Genomic DNA, 22,963 nt, shown 5'->3' with positions numbered 1-22,963 from the left:
GTAGTATAATAGCAAAGATGCCTCCCCTCAGTAAGACCCAGGCTCAAGAAATCGAAGAATAGTGAGTATCCGTCGTGCCGTCTCATAGGTCATAAGGTTCGTCGTAGAATATATTGCTGATTCATCGCCGCTCATCGTAGTGACTACTTTGTCATCGGCGGAGGTTCAGGTGGTCTCGCCTCAGCTGTGAGTCTTACGCCTCTTCTACTCGGAACTGGTGGAATGAAACTGTACACCGATGCTGACCAAGCTTCGAATTCACCATTATAGAGACGAGCCTCTTCCTACGGTGCCAAAGTCGGTTTGGTAGAAGCTACCCCCAAGCTCGGTGGTACTTGTGTGAATGTAGGGTGAGCTCGGGGATGTTCACATTGTCTACGAAGTGATGTAGCTGACTTGTTGCATGACTCAGATGTGTCCCCAAGAGTATGTCTTTGCTGATTGATTATTATGTGTTCGAAGCTAATTGGAATCGCTGTTCCGGCTGTGTTCAGAGGTTATGTGGTATGTTTTCATCGCTCTCCTCGGGTCACAACACTTCTCTCATCCTTCCCTCAGAGTTGTGTTCCTATCAGAAGCTCATTGTTGTATGTCCACGCCTGTAGGTACACCGCCGACATCGCCGACAACCTTCGAAAAGCCGCCGCGTACGGTTTCGGAAAGGGCGAAGAGGGTATTGCGATGGCCAAGGACTTTAACTGGACAGAGCTGAAGCACAAGAGGGATGCTTACATCAAGCGATTGAACGGTATCTAGTGAGTTCTCTGCTCGCCTTCTGGTTTGCTTGTCCGATTTCCTTCGCCGCCCCATCACACACCCTTCCCTTCCTACTCCGATTGTTACCCCTGTCGATATCACAGCTCTTTATTCCTCTTGTCAATGCGTGCTGACTGTTGTTCACTGTTCACAGCGAGACCAACCTGGTCAAGGACAAGGTCGACTACCACGAAGGTTTCGGTTCTTTCATTGATGCCAATACTCTCCAAATCGAGACCCTCAATGGCGAGAAGTACACCGTCCGATCTAAAAAGTTCACCATAGCTGTCGGCGGTCGACCCACTATCCCAACTGACGAGACCATCCCCGGTGCTTCTTACGGTATCAACTCGGATGGGTTCTTCGACATTGAGGAACAGCCCAAGAGGGTCGCTGTTGTCGGTGCTGGTTACATCTCGGTGGAGCTTGCTGGTGTCTTTAACACTCTCGGCACAGAGACACATTTGATCATCAGACGTGACCAAGTGTTGAGGACTTTCGACCCCATGTTGTCAGAGGTTTTGGTCCCTTACATGGGTGAGTGGCAGCTGTACTAATGACGAGAGCGGCTGGGTTAAAGTGTGTGCCACCCCGCAGAGAAAACCGGTATGAACGTTCACAAGACCTCAAACGTCAAGAAGGTCGAGAAGACATCTTCCGGCTCTCTCCTCGTCCACGTCGACACTCTCGACAAACCTCTCGAGGTTGATGTCCTGCTTTGGGCCATCGGTCGACACTCTAACACCGATAAGCTCAACCTCGACAAGATCGGTGTCCAGACCAACGACAAGGGCGATATCCTTGTTGACGATTACCAAAATACCGATGTGCCTAACATCTACGCCGTCGGTGATGTCGGTGGTAAGGCTTTGTTGACACCCGTCGCAATCGCTGCTGGTAGAAGATTGAGTAACAGGTTGTTCGGGCCTGAGAAGTACAAGAACGACAAGTTGTCGTACGAGAACATCCCCAGTGTGGTCTTCTCGTAAGTAGTACAAAACATGGCAGAAAATGGATACAGGCTGATCACCACTGTGTAGACACCCTACCATCGGTTCGGTCGGTCTTTCTGAGCCGGAGGCTAAGGCTAAGTTCGGCGAGGACAAGGTCAAGATCTACAAGACCTCGGTGAGTACACGTCCCTTCATCAAGCCTTTCATGATCTCAGGCGGCCATGATTACATTTTCTCCCGTTGCTGCATTCAAATCGTCGGAATTTGGCTGACATTTCATGGCCCCCCAGTTCAAGGCCATGTCCTTCGCTATGCTCGACGAGGACCACAAGCAGCCCACTTCATACAAACTCGTCTGCGTCGGACCAGAGGAGAAGGTCGTTGGTCTTCACATCATCGGTGAAGGCAGTGACGAGATGCTGCAAGGCTGTGAGTGTTTCCTCCCCGATCATGAGTCGATCAGGCGAGCGTTGGTCGCTGACATGTCTTATCTAAATAGTCGGTGTTGCTGTGAAGATGGGAGCTACAAAGGACGACTTTGACTCTTGTGTTGCCATTCGTGAGTTTGCACTTGACTTCCCGGGGAACACTGGCATCCACTAATTACTTCTGTATTTCCCTCAGATCCCACTTCTTCAGAAGAGCTCGTTACCTTGCGTTAAAAGGAGTTCATCTCTATAGATACTATGTAAGAACAATGTACCATCGTGGTCACGCGCTTCAGGTCTGCCGTATCATCACACGCAAAGCAGCCTATCGCTGAGAAGTTAAGACATCACTACCGGTTACATAATGATACAGTATTGGTACAACACTCGTTACAACATACTGATACAGCGCAGGTCAAGGAGTACAACGTGACGCATTGCACGGAGATATACAATACAGCATCACAGCAGGCAAAATATACAGACTCTAGACATCCAGCCAAAATCATGACACGCCTACGCTTAGATCACCTTGTGACAACAAATGATCATCGTCACCACACCGTCCCTCTCACCTCTTTCAACAAGATGCGCAAATCCTCTCGTGCAACTATCATCTTATCTCGTATCGCGCCATCTTTGACTTTCTCAATCTTGTATCCTATTTCGGCGAGACGATTTTCCAGAACATGTAGGATGAAAGCGCGATCATCATCGTCGACGTTTGATCGTACTGACGATGAGACAACTCCGTCCTCTGTAGTTGTGCCAGTAGTAGTCGCGTCATGATAAGACGGAGGACCGTTCGAGCTCGAGTTCGGTTCAGACCCAGATCGTTGATTATTGAGATAGTTATCGTTATCGTTCAGTCTGACCTCGGGGAGATTCGCTCCATTTGGTGGACCATCGGGTCGATGTTGAAGTCCATGTCGTCTGTGATCATCCTGTGGTGTGACGAATTGGACGCTCAATAAACTCTGTTGTACTCCCGGACATAATGTTGCAAACTTACTTTCATTGGTCGATCTGTTACAATACTATCCAAATCGTCTTCCTCCGCCAAATCATCAACGATGAAAGATCGAGCGATATCTTCATCCGATCTGGTATAAGCTTCGTCTATGGGCAAAGATTTGGCCTCGTTGTCAGTCGAACGGTCTTGGATCTGGTCGTTCAGTGTCATCGTCGACGACGCTGGCGATCGGCACTCTGCGGGAGGAGTAAAGTGGACATGTCGTTTCGACTTGGTCCTCTTGTCGTGTTTGTGTCTATGTCTACGATTGATGTCACCGTCGTGATGATTATCGTCTCTGAGCTCGTGAAGAGGTCGATTTCGGTGTTCCCGCGGCTGCTGTCCTTCGTGTCGACTGCGATTTGATGTTGAAGGTGGTGGTGGTGACGGCGGGTCATGCCCATGTCGTTCTCCTTGCCACTCTTCTCGACCAGGAGGCGGTAGAGGACGGGTACCCAAGTGGACAGGATCTCTTTCATTCTCCGTTTCTGGGTCGGATCGTGATCTGTGATGTCGTCCGTGCGGTTTTCGCTTCGAGGTGTATTTGTAATCTATTTGAGTCTGGGTCATGGATATCCCTACTTGGCCCTACTCAACAAGAGTTCGACAACGAGGTCTTAAGTCAGTCCAATAGCTCAGCGAGAGGACAGGGCTCGAAGAGAAACTCACCATGATTATAGTCATCATTTCTATATCGGTGACATTCCCTTGACCACTCGCGCCTCCCACTCCCGCCCCCAGCCCAGAAGAAGATGAAGTGGGGATATGAATGGTAGATCTACGACCTAGGCTAGCCTGGGCGAAATGGCGCGCCATATTAGCCGTAAGATGTTCGGAATGTTCTATATGTGTGTGTCGCGACATTCTACCGTTGCGTTGTCGCTACTAGTAGAGCTTAGCTGGGGATACTAAAGTATTGTCGATGGTGCTTTGATTCTGACTACGATATGCACCCAACTGACTCGCTCAGCTTGACCAAGAATATATACATCGCGGCCGAAGCAAGGGCAGCCAAATCTCTCGCCACCACATAGCATAGCATGACATAGCGACTTGGTCAACTCGGGAATGGACATTAGCAGAGTTTAGTTCGCCGTCAACAAGGGTTTAAGTCGTAGGGTTTGGATGGACATAACGGTAACTCGTACATAACCGAAAATACAAGCTTTGCTCAGCAAATCCGATTGAGCCGTACTGTCGTCGAGACAGCCTCGCGAGAGCAAAGCCAAAGGCAAAGCCAAGCGTACCGTGCTCGTATGACGTGAGACAAGGACATGCACATGATTCCAGAGATCTGGTAATTTGGCACTTCCACTCGCCTTGCTCCGAAACAAGACAGCGTCGCCCTACCGGTAGAGTCGCCGTATTGCGCGGCGTTCACGATGACCCAGAAGTCCCAAGCTGATCGAAATCAGGAGATGGCATTGAGAGGTGTCACAAAGGACTACTACCAAGACTGGTTCTTGGCTCTGAACAAGAATCGAGCATGCTTGTTCTCAATCTTCAACAAGGATTGAAGGCGTTGTGTTCACGTATCAACCAGATTCGGTCATACTTTCTCCCAATTTTCAGCAGGATGTGGCCCAATCAGAGTTCAAGCACATCCCACAAGGTATATAAGTAGGCATTTCAATGTACGACATATTGATCTGCTCTTCCTGCAAATTGGATGCATCACCATTCCATACACTCCCAGTGATCCTCCTACCCAAAGCGACCCTATTGCCAATATTGTTTTGTGTGCCATGACATTCACCCACTGTCAGCCACAGCCTTCCAGACAACCAATCATCAAGCATCTTGATAAGCTCACCTAGTGTCTCCTTGTATTGTTACTGATCTAGTGACCATTCACAGTCCATCTTCTCTCTGCTGATTGTTTTAACAAGATTTGATGGGGACAAGTTGTAACAGATTGCAGTAATGATCAACGATGATGTCAGTGCCTTCTAAACATATTCAGTGCCTTCTGAACATAGTCAATGCCTTCTGAACGTATTCAGTGCCTTCTGAACACAGTCAGTGCCTTCTCAATACAGTCATTGCCTTCTGATCTGAAATAACGTGAAAGGATTTGTCCGTTTCAGATATTGGATTTAGGTGGGGCCACGGCAACCCTTGTTGCAGTTTTGGGTTCAAGTGGCAAATTTCTGGTAATTCAAGGTATATAAGAGAGTATTGAGGGTCCATTCTCTTTTTGCTATTCTCTTGGAGTCACACTCAAGCAAAGACAAACATCCTTGCAACCAATATTTTATCAACCACCATGGACCAGAACTCCAATCAGTCATACACTTCTTACACTGATTCATCGAAATGGACCCCTGCTTCCCAGGCTCCATCATCTGGACCCAGTCGCAGTGTCTTTCAGACATGGAACACATACCAACAGGGAGCAGCTGTTGGGACTGGAGTTCCCATGAAGATGAAACAGCCGTCCACCCAGTCCTCTGGGAGCATTGCTCCACCTTCATCTTGGGGGGCACCTCCTCCTGTCCCTCAGCGACACTCAATTGCCTCCTTGTCTGGTAGTGACCTGGATCGCTTCAGTGACGAAACCCTCTCAAATCTCAAAAAAGCAAACAAGGCTTGGGATGAAGCCAACATCAAGGGAGACTCGTCAGTCAAGGATGCACTGCTTCCCAAGCAAGAAAGGACTGGATGATTGTACTTAGAGCAGATCTAGCTAGCAATGAGTTGAATCTGAGAACCAGGTAGTCTGTGGAAAGAGAAGTTGCCTATGTGTATATAAAAGAAGGACAATGTATGCATTTGAGCTCCTGCTGCAGCCACTCGCTGCCCTGTCGTGCACGATGATCACAAAGACCAACATCCTTGGGGGTGTTTATAGCCATAATTGGGCAAAGTCGCAACAATAATCTTCTAGTTCTGATATATACATGGGATAGCTTATTATAATATTGGCTAGGTGATGTGTCATTGACGCAAGATTCAGGTGAAGTTGCTACATTTGTGCAATGGCCAATTACATCCCGTCCTTTGATTTCTCAACTTGTTCTGTCGTAATATCAATTTCATAATATAGCACAGTGTAGCAAGGCAGAACAAGGACCTGGCAATACTCCCTCTTCCATTGGATATTGCTGGTCCAATGTTGGAAGGTGTCACAATGATCAACAGAGGCTTCAGTCAATGAGGCCCTATCACACCACGGAGACAAGGTTGAGTGATATTTGTGAAAAGGCATTGACTATAATGACAAAATGGACAAGATACTCAGCGAGAATGACGAGAATGGCGAGAATCCAAGGAGGACAAACTTAGGATGTGCGTTGTGGTGTGGGAATGACCGAAGGCTAAGTGATATTGTCAAGAATGATGGCATAAGGTATAGTTTGTGACTTTCAATTGGGAAATCACTAAGGAGAGGAGTACAAGGATAAGAATAGTGTCAGGGGCGTCACACCGACCAGCCAATGACCAAGATTCGACCCAAAACAGTATTGTAGATGTGAAGTTCGCGTGTGTCATGGACTTAAGGGTATAACATATATACAGCTAAGTCGAGACTGATCGGGTGACTACTAAGATCGTGGTTACGGTGGCTAAGTTCATATACTACGGTGAAGACTAAAATCGAGAATCGCTGGGATTTGTTCTCTTGACTACGGTTGTTCCTTCATCTATATCCCTTTGCGATTCTCGCCTGTTCTCGGTTATGTTCATGTTCCCGGTTGCCAATTGCTAAAAGGCCATATTCTGGACTCACATGTATTGGTAAAGATCTAAGATTCGCGGTACGACGATGTGATGGTTCTAAGTTCGTATAAACGCGTCGAGGTTTTATGAATTACGACGAGTTTCGTGGCATGTTCGCGATTATCGGTATACGGTCGTGACAAATAGCCATTCTCCTATGTGTCCATCCATCCATTTGTCCATTCACGTTGAGCGATATTGTACAGCTCGGGGAGTTCATCAAATTAGATCAAAGGGATAATTGGGTCTGTTGGATGAAGTTCTACAAGTTCGACGAGGATAGGAATTGGGAAGACGAGTGCATTGGGATCTGACAGGTCATATGATGTATGTGGCAGTGACCATCATGCCAGCACAGTAGTCTTCCCTTTGCTAACCCCCCTCTCTCGTGTGAGCCTTGGCATGTGAGGTGCTCTCTTATCACTTTGTCTTGCAGGTGAGTGACAGCACAGAAGCCACTCATGATGGACAAACAAAACTCATGAAATGACAACAATGATTATCTTGAAATCCATAGTCGACTATATTCCCAACTGCCGTATGACACGGTACAAAGGTGATGCACAGGTTTACTGGACAAGTGTTGTCGTATTACAAAGGTTGTCCTTGTTTCAGATCCCAAGGAATGATCTCACTTGACCTCATTGCCCTTCTTGCCCCTTGGTCATGCCTGTTCCCTTATCTGAATCACACACGTCAGATATATGCAAAGGAGCTTTCCTTTGATCACTCAGGGGTCTCTACTTGTCATGAGAGGGTGAGGTTCAGTCGTCGGTGGCAAAATGAACCTCTGATCCTCTATAAAAAGGGGCTCACCAGCTCGTTTCTCAACTCATCTCTTTTCCATCTGTCTTCAACTTCTCAACGCATACACAGACACATGTACACACCCACATGCACAAGCAAGTTTATCATGTCCTCATCTCAGCATCCCACCGCTTCAAGCAGTGATACCTTGGGGTGGACTGAACGCATTCCTGATGATGAAGTCATAAGATTGGATCACTACGCAGCAGCTGTTGAGACGCGTGATGTGATCCCAGTCCTTGACTCTGACTCTGAGGATTGGGACACCCGCTCTCCAGCACGGCGTTGGGTACTACGCACCACTGATCATCAGCCATTAGATGATGTCCAAAGTATCCTTGATGGTCACAAATCCTCATACACCCATGGTGATCGAGTTTGGCTCACAAGTATCATGCAAAACGAGCATTTGACATACAATGGCTCACAATTGACCGCTCTGGATGTCAAAATTCCGGGTCTCACTGAGACAATGCGTGGTTGGTATGAAGGGTTGCAACACAGCGAAGATTCTGATATTTATAAAGTACCAGAGAACACACCCACAAGGATAAGCGGACAGTGTGAAGCTCGAGCATTCTTCTTTGAACGTGCGACCACTCCTGTTGATCCTGACAGCCCTCTGACGTGTCGTCCCCGGCTTATGGTTCCTTGCAAGGCTTCAATCTCTGGCAGGTACATTGACTTCATTACGTATGCACGAACACGAACTACACCTGGATCAGATCTTGACGAAAAGTACCTGGATCCGGACACAAGATCCCGCACGCCATTCACAAGCAGCAATTCGTCAATAACCAGAGATTATGCTGGTCCTCTCCGCGATGCCCTTGATTATCACGATGGCGAACCACCACGTGTTGATTTTCCAATCCAATTGACACTTGAATGGGGAACATGGCGATGTTCCCAACGCACTGTAGTCGGGTATGACCCAATGAGATCTGAACAGGTAACACAACCAGAGGCTGAACATGATTGCCATTTCGTGATGATTCAACGGGCAGAGAGAGACCCACCAACGATTGATCGAGCAGTGTCTTACTTCAAGGTGGCTGCCAATCAGGATATCGAACTGGATAGTGGGTCGTATGGTGAATTTGGGCCAGGGGGATTTGTGAAGGCTCGACAATGTCATTCGTGAGATGTTGTACAACCGATTGAAAGCATTGGTTGTGATGTAGAAGGGGTGGAAAGGGGAGGGCTAAACACTGTAGGGTGGAGCATAGTCTGGAGATTGGTGACTACTGCTATTGTGAATCATTGGAGTAAGAAGGGGAAGGGGTATGTGGTTTTGGTCCTCATTGGCTTTTGAATGTTGAAGCAGGTATCTGTTTTCTTTGGGTCGAGTGAAGAGAGGTGCAGATGACAGGTGAAAGCAAGTAGCTGGGAAGTAAGTGGTGATTGGAAGTCCTGTATATATTGTGTCATTTGGTGGTGGTTCTCCTGCTTTGTACTGCACATATCTATCCTGCTTTGAATGCCTGATGTGAACTAATTTGTCAGGGGTGTCACATCAACCAGCCAATGACCATAGTTTGACCTAACAAGGACAGTGATACAAAGTTCACACATATCAAGGACTTGAGGTTATAACATATATACAGCCAAGTCAAGACTGATTGGGTGACTACTAAGGTCGTGGCTATGGTGGCTGAATTCATATACTATGGTGAAGACTAAGATTGAGAATCACTGGGGATACGTTCTCTTGACTACAGTTAGTCCATCATCTATATCCCTGCGCAATTCTCATCTGTTCTTGGTTATGTTCATGTTCCGGGTCCCAATCGTCAAAAGGCCATATTCTGGACTCACATGTATAGGTAATGATTGAAGGTTTGTGGTAAGACAATGCAATAATTCTGAGTTCATATAATCGCGTCAAGGTTCTGTGAATTACGACAAGTCTTGTGGCATGTTTGTGATGTCTTTGTGATGATCGGTATAGGTCGTGACACTATACTACCACCATTTGTAACCTTGATACTGTTTCCATAAATGCAACCATGATGTCGTGGATTTTGCTATCTCCCTCTCCCATTCCTGTCTCATATCATCCCTGATCGTAGTTGCTTGGAGTAAGCAATCTGTAAATCAGAAGTCATATCAATGAGCATAGTCCCTAATGAGCCGATCTCAAATGGATGCTGATGGGCCTCTGTGTTCAGTTCATACACTTACCCTTATTCCCAATTGAATCATTGAAAAGGCAACACACAGCAAATGCTTGACCATATGCTTTGGCTTCATGAGGGGTGTCCATTGCTTCATGATAAAACATCCTTGTATCATCCAATAATTTGATCTGCTCAGAGATACAGTCCAATTTTGACTTGTCGTCTTTGGTCAAACTTGAAGAAAGCCGTCCAATCTCACTGCACTGTTTTTGGAATAGTGTGCTAAACCATGTCTCCAATCCTGAAAAGTATCAGAGGGTGCGCCCATTTCATGTGGTCAACACAATTATGTCCCATGGTCACCAAGTGATATTTTACTGACCTGACCGCACTTGATTTTGAGCATCATCTAACATCCTAGTCCTGTCAGTTGCACCACAACTCTGAGATTTATGTGATGCAACTAGGTCGCCAGTCCAAGTCAATGTCAGAAACATCAGGTTTGTCACAATAACCCACCTGAAGACTCATTGGTTTCAGATCTGGAGGAAGACATCATGGCGGTCTGGGCAATGTGAATTCAGAAAGTGAGAAGTGAGAATGAGAAATGAGAAGTGTGAAGTGTGAAGTGTGAATTGCTATTAGGGTCAATGTCGTTACTCTGAGACAGTGCTGCTTTGCTCATGTTTTTGTGAGTCATATACCTCTTCAGGATGTTGCTGCTCATAACTCAGTGCAACCCCTCCTATACCCTCAGACCCCTCAACACAGCTCCTGGTCTATGTGATGTCATCTGCCAGGGAAACATGTATGATCAGTTGCTGTTCCCTTGATCCATGCTCAAAAATCAATGTATATCCTTTTTCACATTTGAAACACACATCCAACGATGACGCTTCATACCTCGGTCATGGTAACAAACTGACAGCGAGTCGAGTTGCCTATCGGTTTACCTTTGACATGCTGCAATGGCAAAGTTCAACCTTCAACATGTTGCATGTTCTCACCATGCTGAGATGGGTCAGGTTTTAGCTCATCTTCATGATTCTCACAGGCGCGGTTACCTCACAGTCGAGGCATGCGTTATTGTGTTGTCTCGCGAGGTTACGTACTAGAAGTCCGCTGCATGATTATGTCAATGTTGTTGAAGGAAGGCTTCTTGCGTGTCAGAGCTCATCAATACCCTTGATGAGTGCCCGGACGGGTATCATCAGCGACCTGGAGCCCCTTGGTAGGTGTAGTGGTACCAGACAAAGAGATTGCAGTCGCGCGGTTGCATTCGTGAATTCATTATACAGGTACTTACTACTACACGTTACGCGTTACGATACAGCCCAAAACGGTATACGTATATGGTATAGGAAACTGATGTTCAAGAAAAAGGAACAACGAGACCCGAGACGACTCTCCCACTCACAACGCCCCGACAGACGCCAACAACTCATCAATCTCCTTATCAAAGCTCGCCAATCTCTTCTGCAATCCCTCAAAACAACCCTTGATCTCCGGATGTACACCTTCCCAATCCACTTTTTCACCTACTAAAGCCGACTCTGCTTCCTCGATCTTCCTCTCTTCGTCTCCCTCACTTGTTCCCCAGCTTCGCTTCCTGCTTTTGGAAGACGGCGGTCGTAGTTCCCTCGCTCTCGCTTCAATCACCGCCATCATAGCTTTCATACCGAAATCATCTCGGTAGCTCACAGGCGCTGTGGGAGTCGGTGAGACGGAATTGATCGCACGAGTGAAGATCGCCCCAGATCCTGAGATAGGTGGTGTGGGATGCGTCGAACTTGTTGCTGTGACAGGTGTGGACGCCCCATCATCTCGTTCATGTTCGCCACGTTCTGTCGAGGTGGTTGATGAGGCTGAATATTGTTGGTTAGAGTGATTGTTCTGCGAAGACGTTTCGACATCTGAAAGGATCGATGCGATGGAAGGCTGTTGGCGATGGCGGGAGATGATCCGGTTGACCGAAACAGCGGTTGTTTGGATATCCGCTTGACGAGAAGAGCTCCGTGGTTGATGTTGATGTTGGTGTTGGTTATGATGATAGACGTCCGAGGCTCGAGGTGTAGCATTGGGATCGGAAGGTCGACCCTCGGGCGACGTTGCGATAGATCGGGAAGGGATGTTGTTAGAGTACTGTTGCGGTGTTGATCGACCACCATTGGGAGTTTGACGTCCATTGTTCTCTTCACGCTGCTGTTGGGCACGAACAACTTCTTCCGACGAGGTGCTTCCCTTCACAGATCCCGATTTGACTTTGTTGATCACTCGATTCAACTTCTCCTCCAACTTTCCTTCTTGTCTCTGCACCGCAACTCTCAAGATATCTTCCTCCTCAATCCCACGTCGGGTTGGTACCGGTCCTCTCTCTTCATCAGTCTCCAACAACCTCTCCACACCCGCTTCGGGTGTACTTGGCGCAGTATGATAGACCGATTGATCCGTTTCCATCCGCGCAGGACCTGGTGGACGAGCAGTCACCAAACTGGGTTTGCTGGTTTCCCCTCCTTTACGCCATTCCTCTTCTAGCAGATCGGATATATCGTAGGTTTCTCCATCGTCATCGATATACGAATAGCGGACGACTTCCCCATTCGCCTCCATAAGTCGAGATGATCGGAATGTTCCTCTGTCGGGGACGACAATATCTACTCCTTGATCCTTGTTGGCATGAGCAGATATCATAGCGATCTGATTAGCTCTGGAAGCTGCTCTTTGAGCTGCAATGATCTCTGCTGGCGAGCGTGTATCGGTGTTCGTCTGGGCTTGTCGAGGTGTGCCGTCTACTCGCGCACCAGCCAGACCTCGTGTCTGTACTCGACGCAGGACGAAGACGGGGTCCGAAGGAAGAATATCGGCAGGAGATCCAGCATTGAGACTCAAATCCCTGGACCGTCGTCTCTGTTCGGGCGTAGTTCGTTCCATCGGTTTGAGGTTTGGAGGATTGGTGTAGGCGTCTAGCACCTTGCTCGATGGTGCCAAAGCTCGCTCTGCAGATATCGTCCAGTCAGTCTCCCGTCCACGATGGACCGACCATGATCTAACTTACCTTCACCATCGATCAGTACCGCAAGGCTGTATCTGACCTTTGTCATGCTTCTTCTCTTCCCAACCTTGTCTTCGATGTCATCTCCCCCATCCACCACACCCTCCGGGATTCCAAATCTATCCAGCCCTTGTTCAATCGCATCAACGACATTTGCATTCCTAGGAAGCATGAACAATCTCTTTCTCCGCTCGATCGGAGGTTGGACCTGTCTTTGTTGTAGCAATGCTCGAGGAACGATTGCTTCGCTTGAGGGGTCAAAGGCTGAGCTGTCGGGGAGATCGGACGGGTGGATGATGAGCTGCAACGTGAATCGGGCCGACGGAGAAGAATATCGTTCGGGTGATGGTGGACCGTTGGTTGAGACCGTAAGAGATGGATTGAATCGAGGTTGAGCTTGTGGTGTCGGTGGTGTCATCGTGCCAGTCTCCGTATCGCCAGCTCTACTGCCCCCAGGAGGTGTCTGTCCCATTGCCCATTCGCCGCTGTGCGATTCCGGACTAGACTCCTGGACTGTCGATAGTTGGGTGCTGTAGCTAGAGAACTCGCTAGCTGGTTCAGGCATTCCTTGAGTCGGCCCGACACCGTTCATCTGCACACTCATCGGTCTCCGTCTGTTGAGGTAGATTTTGACGGCTGAGTCGTCAGAGAAGTCGTTCATGCCCAATTTTGCAATAGCAGGATGTGACGACAAGCTGATGACGCTTGAGATACTGCTGACGCTTGATCGCTTCACCGTCGGAGTGATGGCACCCAATCTCGAGTGGAGATTCTCGTCCGACTCGTTCGCCCATCGTTGGACAGCTTCTTGGAAAGCCGCCAAAGGTTTTTCATCTTGTGTCAACTCCATCTCTTCGCCGTTGTAATCTTTCACAGTGATGTAATAGGTCGAATCGAGACCAGCGTTAGATCCACCAGGCAATCGGAACCGTTGCATGGCTTGACGAATAAGATCGGCTGAGGAGGTTGTTTCGTTGATGAGCGCGGTCTTGAATGACGCATCCGATTTGATGTGATCTCCAGCAAATATCCGAATGACGTTGAGCAACGGAGGTCCAGCAGGATTGGGACTGACGATGATACTGCTGGGTCTGCCGGTGTGGCCGTTGACACCGCCATTCATGTTAGCAGTAAGACGCATGGCAGCAGCCGATTGAGCCACAGCGGCTGCCGCTTCTGCAGCGGTGGGAGAATATTGATCGGAAGTAGGCGATTTGTTGAGATACTTGCTTGTGTATGACTGCATTCGAGCTTGGTCTTGCTGTTGGAGACGTAGACTATGAGCTGAGATGGCGGGTTGTTGTCCTTGTTGCTGCTGCAGATTGATGCTGGACGTCCGCGGAGCGATACCACTCGGAGGGCGTCCGGCAGCAGTGTCCTCAGAATATCGACCTTGACTAGCGGGAGAGACATCGACTGCTCCACTGACCATGCTCTCTTCAGAACTTCTCGTGTCACCGCCGGAAATCCCCTTCCCGCTCTTATCCTTGCCCTTCCGTGAAAAGAGACCTCCGAGCATGCCTCTCTTCTTCTTCTCTCCACCTTCCAGATCCTCCTTGCTGCTCTTTCGACCCTTCTTGACCTTGCCTTTAGGATCCTCAGGACTGGTAGGTGTACCGCTTCGAACAGACGAGCTTGCCGACAGAGCCGATGAGACGGAAGCAACGGATTGGCCGCTAACGTTACGGGGAGCAGCCGACTGCTGAACAATAGCGGAAGGTAGAAGGGGACCGGAGGCGACAGCCGGGGTAGCGGTGATACGGCGAGTATCGTTTGTGGCTTGAGCAGGATCAAGGTGACCACCGGGGTTGGAATTGAGTGATGTAGCTGATACAGAGCGACCTAGTCCATTCGACATTGGCTCAATTGGTTGACTCGCCGATTGATCTGACACCCGCGGTGCGAATGGATTGTTCGATTTCGGTTGTATAGCTGCAGAATTGACGGCGGCTTGTTGTTTCTGTTCGATGACACGCTTTTGTTCTTCCATCCCAGCACCGTCTGCCCATTCCACACCATCGTCTGGCTCCATATCGTAATCTTGTTTTGCTCCACCAAGTGACTGCTCGACTCTCTGCACGTCTTGCTCATGTCTCCTGTCTCCAACTTCATCTTCGTGACCTTCGGCAGAGTTGCGCTCGACCTCTTCCACTTCGTACTCCCCTTCCTCTCCACTTTCATCCTCTTCATCACTGCTCCATGTCACACCCGGATGATCGACATATGTCGGAGGGGCGAACACCACTCTTCTCCCAGCAGCTTCATCCGATCCGTCACCAGACCCAGATTTGTCCATTCTCACTCCCTTTGCTTTTCCAGCCAACAAACCCTTCAGTCGCTCTCGACCTTGCACCGCTCCTGCTTGTTTCTCCAGTTGTGTGGCTGCAGCGAGGTCTACGTTTCGATGTTTGTTAAGACGGGCGAGTCGCTCATAAGGGGTTTCGATATTCTCAGCTGGTATATAGCCTACATCTTCTGTTTTTAACACGCGCACGAGCCACCAGTAAGAGTTGGCATCGTCCAAGAGGACGAGTGAGTCGCCCTTGACTACTGAAGCTTGACCTTCGACCGTGGCAAGGAAAGTGTGTCTGTGGTAGAGACACGTGGTAAGCTTATTGTATTCAGGATTGACGACACTTAACTAGCTCACAAAGCATATGTCAGACTGAAATCGATGTTCTCATCCGGCATGCTATCGGTGTCACTTCCTTCATCACTATACGCCTCCTCGTCTGCATCCTGCTGAGCTGGATTGACGTCTTGTTGTCTCGTTGATGGTCCTGCTCCTGTTGCATTCCCATCTGACTGGGAAGCGTTCTTCTGTTGTTGATGCTGTTGATAGTAGATAGCTTGTTGTTGTTGTTGATGATAAAAATGGGCGTGATCTGGATCCATCTCGTAATCGCCTTGTATGGATTCATCGTCATCTTCCTCTTCGTCCTCCTCATCATCATCGTCCTCGCGTCTATCCGCATCATCGGAATCCTCCATCACAGATTGAGAAGGATAGTACTGCTGTTGTTGTTGAAAGTGGTGTGGCTGAGCCGCTGCGATGGCTGCCATTTCGTCTTGTCGAATGTCGTTCCTTTGTGTGTCGTGAGAGGCCGTAAAAATGGTTACTGTATCCACGAGCTTCGCAGAAGCTGTGAAGGTGTCGATCAGAACCTATCAATGAGTGTGGTTGTCGTGGTAATTGTGTAGACTAGTGTGTCATTTGTGATAATAACATCGAAAGAGTGATAGGTTGAATGATGATGCACCCATTTACGCGACTCCTCGTCTCTCTCTTTCTTCTACAGTGTCACAATCCCAAAGTCAATCTCAAGCGCGGCGCGCTCGGTTCATCACATCTCATCACATTGAATACACGTGGCATTGATCCTGACAGTTAGAACTACGAGTAACATGCTTATCACATACCGAAACACTTCGTCAAACCCTGAGCCATCAAGGAGTTAAAGGGCATGCGTTTCATGTTATCAAAGACATCTTCATTGTTGTCCTCGTGTCGTCAATCACAACTCACCTTGACACAATATCGTTTGCTATCACACGACAATGTCCGTTTTGCTTACAAATGATGTACCCTGTACGAGCTTGGTCAACTATGCGCCGTGTTGCTCCGCTGTGGTCGTATTCCACAGCGAAAGCTGGCAACGATCATGCAGTCGCGCATACTCACACCTAAATATCTGAGCGGCATTTGTGCAGACACCCGGCATCCTGTCCATGGGATATTAGAGACGTGAGTATCATGCAGGCCAGTGTAGCCGAGGTGAGATAGGAATGATGCGGTGACGTGTACGAGGAGGTGATGCATTGTCAGTGCGTTGTTGAAAGTCGGTGGGTCGGTGGGATGGTAGGTGGTCCGTGCTCATGAAGGCGTGAAATATACACCGTTTAACCCTGACCAACACACATCGACCACCCATACTGCTGCCCAGTTCTGATAAATCCACAATCATTTCCACAACTTTCTTTGACACTCGACTTCGTTCTCACATTCATCCACACATTCGGTCATCTCCCCCACCTATCTCCCTGTATCTCGCCCTATCAAGTACAATCAGCACCAGACTTCCGACGTGATAGGCGGTCAAGGGGTCGAAACGCCTTCACCACCCATTCACCTCCTTTCATAGGCCTTCTCGATCTATCTTCCGAGTCGACGGCCGGTAGGAGCCACGGATAATCTTTGTCCCATCGTCTCAAAAGAAGCGATTCCAGCACAATCGTCCTCTTGGCAAGTGTGGTTTCAGTCCACGAAGGGTAGGTCGACGTAGCAGAAAGGATTGGGGAAGGGGGACTGTGCGCCGATCACGAAATCACTTGTGAGTGCACACTGGATATGGTACTCCTACTGGTGTATCTATCCTCGTCTCCTCATTTCCATCATATCTCATTTAACGGCAATAGAAAAGTAAAATAACGACTAGTAATATCGCTTGATCAGCTAATACTTGACTCATCCCAGTAGTCGCCGTCTCTTTGAACCACCTCTCTAAGCACACTCGATAGTCCCCAACCTGTATTGAGCTCGTCATCTGTCACACAATCAAATCGATATCCATCAACAACCTAATATCAGATACCACAAAGGCTTGTTTCACCCTCTCCTACTGAGCAATGTCATCACCTGAACCTGAGGAGGATGTCAACCCTTCTCTTCCACCTTCGCCACTCTACAGCGAAAAGGCCTTCGGTCTGGAAGATACGGTGTCGCCTGCTTCCTCCCAGTCCCTTAACCCGGATGATGAGGGCTCCAAACCTCCTGCCTTTACGGACAAGACCGTGCGAGGTGTTCCACCTCTCAATACTACCCAAGCGTACAGAGATGATGGATCTGATAATTATGTCAAGAGCGCTCACGCCGAGAATGGCAAAAGACATCAGAAAACGCACGCGCATGTGGCGGAATTGGAGGATTTTCAGCTTATCCGGGTGGTCGGTACTGGATGTGCTGGTCGAGTGAGTACATTCTGTGTTTTTTAGCGCTATATGACTCGTGGAGACAGCACACTTACTAGAAGCGCTTGCCAACAAAAGGTCCTTCTTGTCAAACACTCATCGACTAATTGCGTGCATGCCATGAAGGCAATCTCGAAACGCTCCGTCTTCACCCACGACGAGATGCACCACACTCTTACCGAACTCAGCATCCTCAAACGCTTCGCAATCGAAGAACCGGACAACCCCTTCGTTTCGAAGTTGGTTTACTCGTTTACGGACAAGGAGAACTTTTACTTTGTGATGGAGTTTTATCCGGGTGGGGATTTGGCGACGCAAATGGAGATAAATCACGTCTTGGGTGATCATAGGACTAGGTTCTACGCAGCGGACATCACTCAAGGTCTTGAGGATTTGTGAGCATTTCGGTACTCAGGTGATTGTGTAAACACCGCTCACGATACTCATAGACATAGACATGGGATCATCGTCAGAGATCTCAAGCCGGAAAAGTACGATCTCTTCGTTTCCCAGCATCTTGACCCGGTGTGCTTTGTTAACATTCTGCCATGTTTAGTATCCTCCTCAACGCTCATGGCCATGCAGTTCTGGCAGATTTTGGGCTCTCAAAAGCATTCCCATATAGAGGAGAACCGAAGCCGATACATGTCGTAACATATTGGGGACAGCCGGTGTTACCATACTGGGCAGGAGCAGGGGCTGGGAGCGTTCGAACGGTCGCAGGAGTGCAACAGCGAGTAGAGATAGACAAAGCGTATTCCTTCGTGAGTAGAAATTGACGATCCTGAGAACGGCTCGCTGACACATGAATCAGGTTGGGACCACGGAGTACATTGTGAGCTGGCTTGTCAGAACATGATAAGATTGATAGACTGACAGAGCTCAAGGCACCAGAGGTAGTGAGGAGAGGCGAATACTCTTATGCTGTCGACTGGTGGGGGTTAGGATGTATCATTGTCGAGGGTCTCACTGGCAAGGTATGCGTTATGGTTATGGTCCAGCGCTATCAGCTGACCCAACCTGCCAGGTGCCTTTTCGGAAACGAGAAGACGAATCACATGTGAGTGCGGACACTACTGCGCGACGCGGCGGTGGCTGACTGAATGTCAGACTGTTTTATATGAACGCATACTCTACACCCCTTGGGACGAAATGTTTGACGATCCTAGATATGCTAGATATAGGCCTGATCAGATGACCTTATCCTTCATTGATGGCGTGAGTCACGGTAATACCATACATCGATCTTCGAGCTGAATCCGATCCGACAGCTGCTCCAAAAAGACCCAATGTGGCGTTTGACCGAACCATGTGTGAAACAGCACGGATATTTCTCGATGATGTACGTCTCACCAGAATGATACCGGATACATTGTAACTGACTAATTTTGCCACAGTGATTGGGACACTGTAGGACGGGGAGAGTATGAAGATCCTTATGGGTTGGAGATCGACCCAATGGCCGAGTACAACACCCGCTACTTCCCCAAACTATGTCTGGACGAAAGCCCCTCCGTCGATATGTCGAATCACGATCACCGAGATTATGAGGACATGCTTCAACGTACACCACTCAATGACAACCAGCTGTATGCTTTGGAGCAGGCGAAATATAAGGCCGAATTGAGTCAGTTCGCTTGGTCAAGGGAAGAAGAGTACGGAACGGAGAGTGAAGCGGATGTGCATAATCAGGATGAAGCAAGTGTCGAACTCGAGGAGGAAACAATTGTATCAGTAGCGCCTCTTACAACCTCGTCACCGAGCTCGATTCTGACTCGCGATCCTGCATTACTCCGAAATCAGGATGAGAGCGCGCATTCGAAGACACTGCAAACGCCAAATGAGCGACACAAGCTGGTAGAACAACACCAGGCGGGCTTGTCGGCCGATTTGAAGGAGATCAATACAATTACGGTTGCAGACACAGTCAACATCGAGGATGACCACAAGGGTATCGTACCTGATCGCCATTCGAACGATGTCTCTGTGGTCGATCTCGAAGAGCAGTCCCTCTTCGTTCCTGAGACGACGACTTTATCAAGCTCCAGCAGTGTCGATGAACTCATCGACACCCTCCGCGATAAGGAGACCAGCGATGATCCGATTCCGGACAAAATTATATCACAAGGAGATATTGCCGAAGAGCAACCTCGGCCATCGCTTCCCCCACTATTATCTCGCCCTTCTGAGCCTATAGTCCCTAGCAAGCAGTCATCCCACCTCCCGCCTCTTCCATCGCCTACACATTCCGACCAGGGACCCGAGAACTCTTCGCCACTGCCACCTCCTGGCTCGCCCATGACATCACGTGTACCCCCCGTGCTCCATTACCCCATTCCGATCAAGGTGCAGAACGGTCTTCAACCCCGCCTATCGCACGAGACTGGGGTACCGCTTGGACTCCCATCTTCAGGTCTGTCCGTATCGGATATCGTATCAGTACCGTCACCTGGAATCGATCTTCCCGCCCGTCTGATCAGACGTCGTCCCCGTCTTCCCAGTGACGACACGATACCTATCGCTCGATTGTCGGTCGAGCTGAATGGGACAATCACGAATCTCGAGGATGACGATTGGGAACAACTCGAAGCTGAAGGACCTGACGCTTCAGCTCCCAATGGACCGACTTATAGCAAAGGATCGATCTTCGCTCGACTGCGACGTCGATCCTCGATGTTGGGCGGATCGGGACTTCGACGGCAGACCAAGAATTCCGATAGTTCTTCGCGAAGTTCTCACAGTCCAACCAAACAACGTCCTCCGCTCTTTGCTGGTAAAGGCATCGAGAACACTCGAAAAGTATTTGGCAAACTGAAAACCTTCCCAATCTTGAAAGGGATCGCATCAGAACTGGGCAATCATCAGAAAGAATCGAAACCATCTCTTCGGGGTATCTCACCTCTATCAGCTCAGGCAGGTATAGAACATGGAGATGGGAATGGGGGCAGACCATGGAATGTAAGGAGACATACGGAATCAAATTGGTTCGAGAAGAAAGTGAAGAGAGGTAAAGCGTCGAGTTCGGTTCCAGCTTCGGTATCTGGACGATCCAGCAAAGCGAGCGTCTCGTCGAGCGGTAGTGTATTACAGGGAGACGGGAGCACTGGGAAGGGGGAAGCGGCACCTCGTCTAGAGCTGAAAGAAACCCCGGCAATAGTTTGGGAGCTCGAAAAGGAGGACTGGGGAGTGAAGGAGTAGCAAAGACCATATAGCGTACATGACGGAGAAGCGTGAAAGAGAGATAATGGACAATCCGAAGTGAAAGAGATTATCATATATATTTACATACTGACGACATTTACGATGCAACGACGTTTCGGAAGGACCCCAGCGTGGCGTACATCCGTACAGGCGCGCACAGAGTATCACGCATTATGAGTGCCAGACTGTGCAGCACTAACCACAATTCCTGGTACTGTACTGTCGTCAAAGGTTATGCTGTACATGTACTGTACTAAGTGTGTCCATATTGATTGCCAAAGTCTTGTACAATCCTTTCATCACTCATCACAAAGGAGGTCGTGTAGTGGTACTGTATGAAAATACCTCCTTGGTTAATCGAGTTGGAGCTGCAGTCTTAATCACAGGTCAGGAGTCCAAGTGGGAGATCCCGACCTACTGTACGTCCGTACGACAAGCGGGACATTCGGTAGATAACCATCACCCTCACTCGAAGCTCAAAGTATGTCTCGCACACTAACATGGGATCGACTCATGTCTTCTAGCCCTACCTCAGAGAGCGACATTTCCCCTACCGCCCAATCCCCGCTATCCTTTCGTCGTGATCTCACAGGCTACACACCATACGGTAGTCCAAATCCTATCAGTCTCCCAGAAAACCAAGATGATCTCTTCACTTTTGATCCCAGTGCTGTTAGCTTACCAGGTAGTGTCCGTGATGAGATTGAATTCTATGGGTCAGATAGTGGTTCATATAGCGAGAGCGAGAGTGACAGTGGAAGTTACTCGTCGTTCGAAGGAAGAGATAAAGGTAGTAGCGTCCTCGGCTTGATAAGGAGTGCCTCCCAATCGTTGAGGAGTCTGTTAAGTGGTGAACGTGATACATATTGTTCGAGATCGTACTCTTCTAGTTCGGGTGGTAGCAGTATTGGAAGCGGTCGACTGAAAAGGATGAATAGCTTGGAGTTGGCAAAGTACAATGCCATACGTAATTCGGGTAAGCTCTCTTTCCTTGTACATGACAATTGTGTATATCGCTCATGGGATCAGCGGGTGACTGCGTTATATACAGTATCTATCCCTCAAAGCAGTACCGACTTTGCTCCTGCAGGTGGCTCGAGAACGGGCTGGAATAGGTCCGACTCTGGATGGACAAGTAGGTGGAGCAACCGGTTGAGAGGTCGTAAGAGTATTAGCTCAAACGGTGGGTCATACGATGAAGATGACGCATATGATAGCGATACAGAGAGTGAGTCGCCTTCACAATCCCACATCGGCCCAACAAACGTACTGCATATCAATTGCCTATCAGACACAGACAAGTGCTGATCGAGCGACGGTCCTTGATACCACTATATCGATGTGACACGTCATAGCTAGCTCTTCCGACTCTTATGTCTCAAAAAGCAGATCCTCTGTAGGGAGCTCACCTCGATCCACCTTTGCTCCGACTCCGTATCAGGAACGACATCCTGCCTTCTCGAACGTTTCTTCACCGTCCTCGCTCAAGTCCCCCAACACACCTATATCAGGGACTGCAGCGACTTTTGGAACACCCTCACCGACATCCGGTATGAAAGCCAGTGAGTGGGGACTATGACTGTTCTGCTTGGAGATGCCTTTCGGCTGAAAGGTGATGTCCTCGTAGAGTTTGCTGGCTTCTTCACGAATCGGAGGGGACGATAGCGATTGTCGCTATCTAAGGACAAGGTTGTGTTCTATAGAGTAGTGGTAGGAGGACCATGATGCATGTACAAAAGATCATTTGTATCTGCACCGTCTGTACCACTTCCATGCATCTACCGAGGAGCAATGTGACGCTACTACTTCAATGCTAGTATCGACGGGGACATCTTTGCATTTCGCCACCAATCTTTGCCACTCAGGATTATGCTTTTGTGTAGTGCTCGGCGACCTCCGCACGAGAACTACTCGGAGGTCACGCCGCAGGTCATTCGCACCGGAAG

The 22,963-nt window shown here is 48.8% G+C and overlaps 5 protein-coding genes across 5 annotated transcripts; 3 read left to right on the top strand and 2 right to left on the bottom strand.

Annotated features, from left to right (window-relative positions):
• Window positions 1–17: 17 nt before the first annotated feature.
• On the top strand, window positions 18–2,371 carry CI109_104621 (glutathione-disulfide reductase; the record flags this gene model as incomplete). The annotated part of the gene is made up of 12 exons (XM_032005931.1): window positions 18–61; window positions 141–186; window positions 271–350; window positions 413–426; window positions 495–504; window positions 606–755; window positions 911–1,293; window positions 1,354–1,741; window positions 1,797–1,884; window positions 2,000–2,138; window positions 2,209–2,268; window positions 2,334–2,371. The coding sequence occupies 12 exons, from the start codon at window positions 18–20 to the stop codon at window positions 2,369–2,371; spliced, it is 1,440 nt and encodes a 479-aa protein (XP_031859715.1).
• A 320-nt stretch (window positions 2,372–2,691) lies between these two features.
• On the bottom strand, window positions 2,692–4,013 carry CI109_104620 (uncharacterized protein; the record flags this gene model as incomplete). Its single annotated transcript, XM_032005930.2, has 3 exons — window positions 2,692–3,081; window positions 3,150–3,737; window positions 3,819–4,013. The coding sequence occupies 3 exons, from the start codon at window positions 4,011–4,013 to the stop codon at window positions 2,692–2,694; spliced, it is 1,173 nt and encodes a 390-aa protein (XP_031859714.2).
• Window positions 4,014–11,209: 7,196 nt separating this feature from the next.
• CI109_104619 (uncharacterized protein) lies at window positions 11,210–15,911 on the bottom strand (the record flags this gene model as incomplete). Its single annotated transcript, XM_032005928.1, has 3 exons — window positions 11,210–12,792; window positions 12,852–15,436; window positions 15,499–15,911. 3 exons carry the CDS (start codon window positions 15,909–15,911, stop codon window positions 11,210–11,212), a joined length of 4,581 nt encoding a protein of 1,526 aa, XP_031859712.1.
• Window positions 15,912–17,474: 1,563 nt separating this feature from the next.
• CI109_104618 (uncharacterized protein) lies at window positions 17,475–21,014 on the top strand (the record flags this gene model as incomplete). Its single annotated transcript, XM_065967527.1, has 10 exons — window positions 17,475–17,816; window positions 17,895–18,211; window positions 18,266–18,307; window positions 18,373–18,580; window positions 18,631–18,651; window positions 18,704–18,793; window positions 18,844–18,876; window positions 18,927–19,034; window positions 19,088–19,158; window positions 19,214–21,014. The coding sequence occupies 10 exons, from the start codon at window positions 17,475–17,477 to the stop codon at window positions 21,012–21,014; spliced, it is 3,033 nt and encodes a 1,010-aa protein (XP_065823599.1).
• Window positions 21,015–21,530: 516 nt separating this feature from the next.
• CI109_104617 (uncharacterized protein) lies at window positions 21,531–22,682 on the top strand (the record flags this gene model as incomplete). The annotated part of the gene is made up of 4 exons (XM_032005926.1): window positions 21,531–21,993; window positions 22,069–22,245; window positions 22,373–22,579; window positions 22,645–22,682. 4 exons carry the CDS (start codon window positions 21,531–21,533, stop codon window positions 22,680–22,682), a joined length of 885 nt encoding a protein of 294 aa, XP_031859710.1.
• Between the last annotated feature and the right edge of the window lie 281 nt (window positions 22,683–22,963).

The sequence above is a fragment of the Kwoniella shandongensis genome, chromosome 8, assembly GCF_008629635.2.
Source record: "Kwoniella shandongensis chromosome 8, complete sequence".
In the NCBI taxonomy this organism is placed as follows: domain Eukaryota; kingdom Fungi; phylum Basidiomycota; class Tremellomycetes; order Tremellales; family Cryptococcaceae; genus Kwoniella; species Kwoniella shandongensis.
Note: the sequence above shows the minus strand (reverse complement) of the source record. Positions and strands in the feature narration are given on the sequence as shown.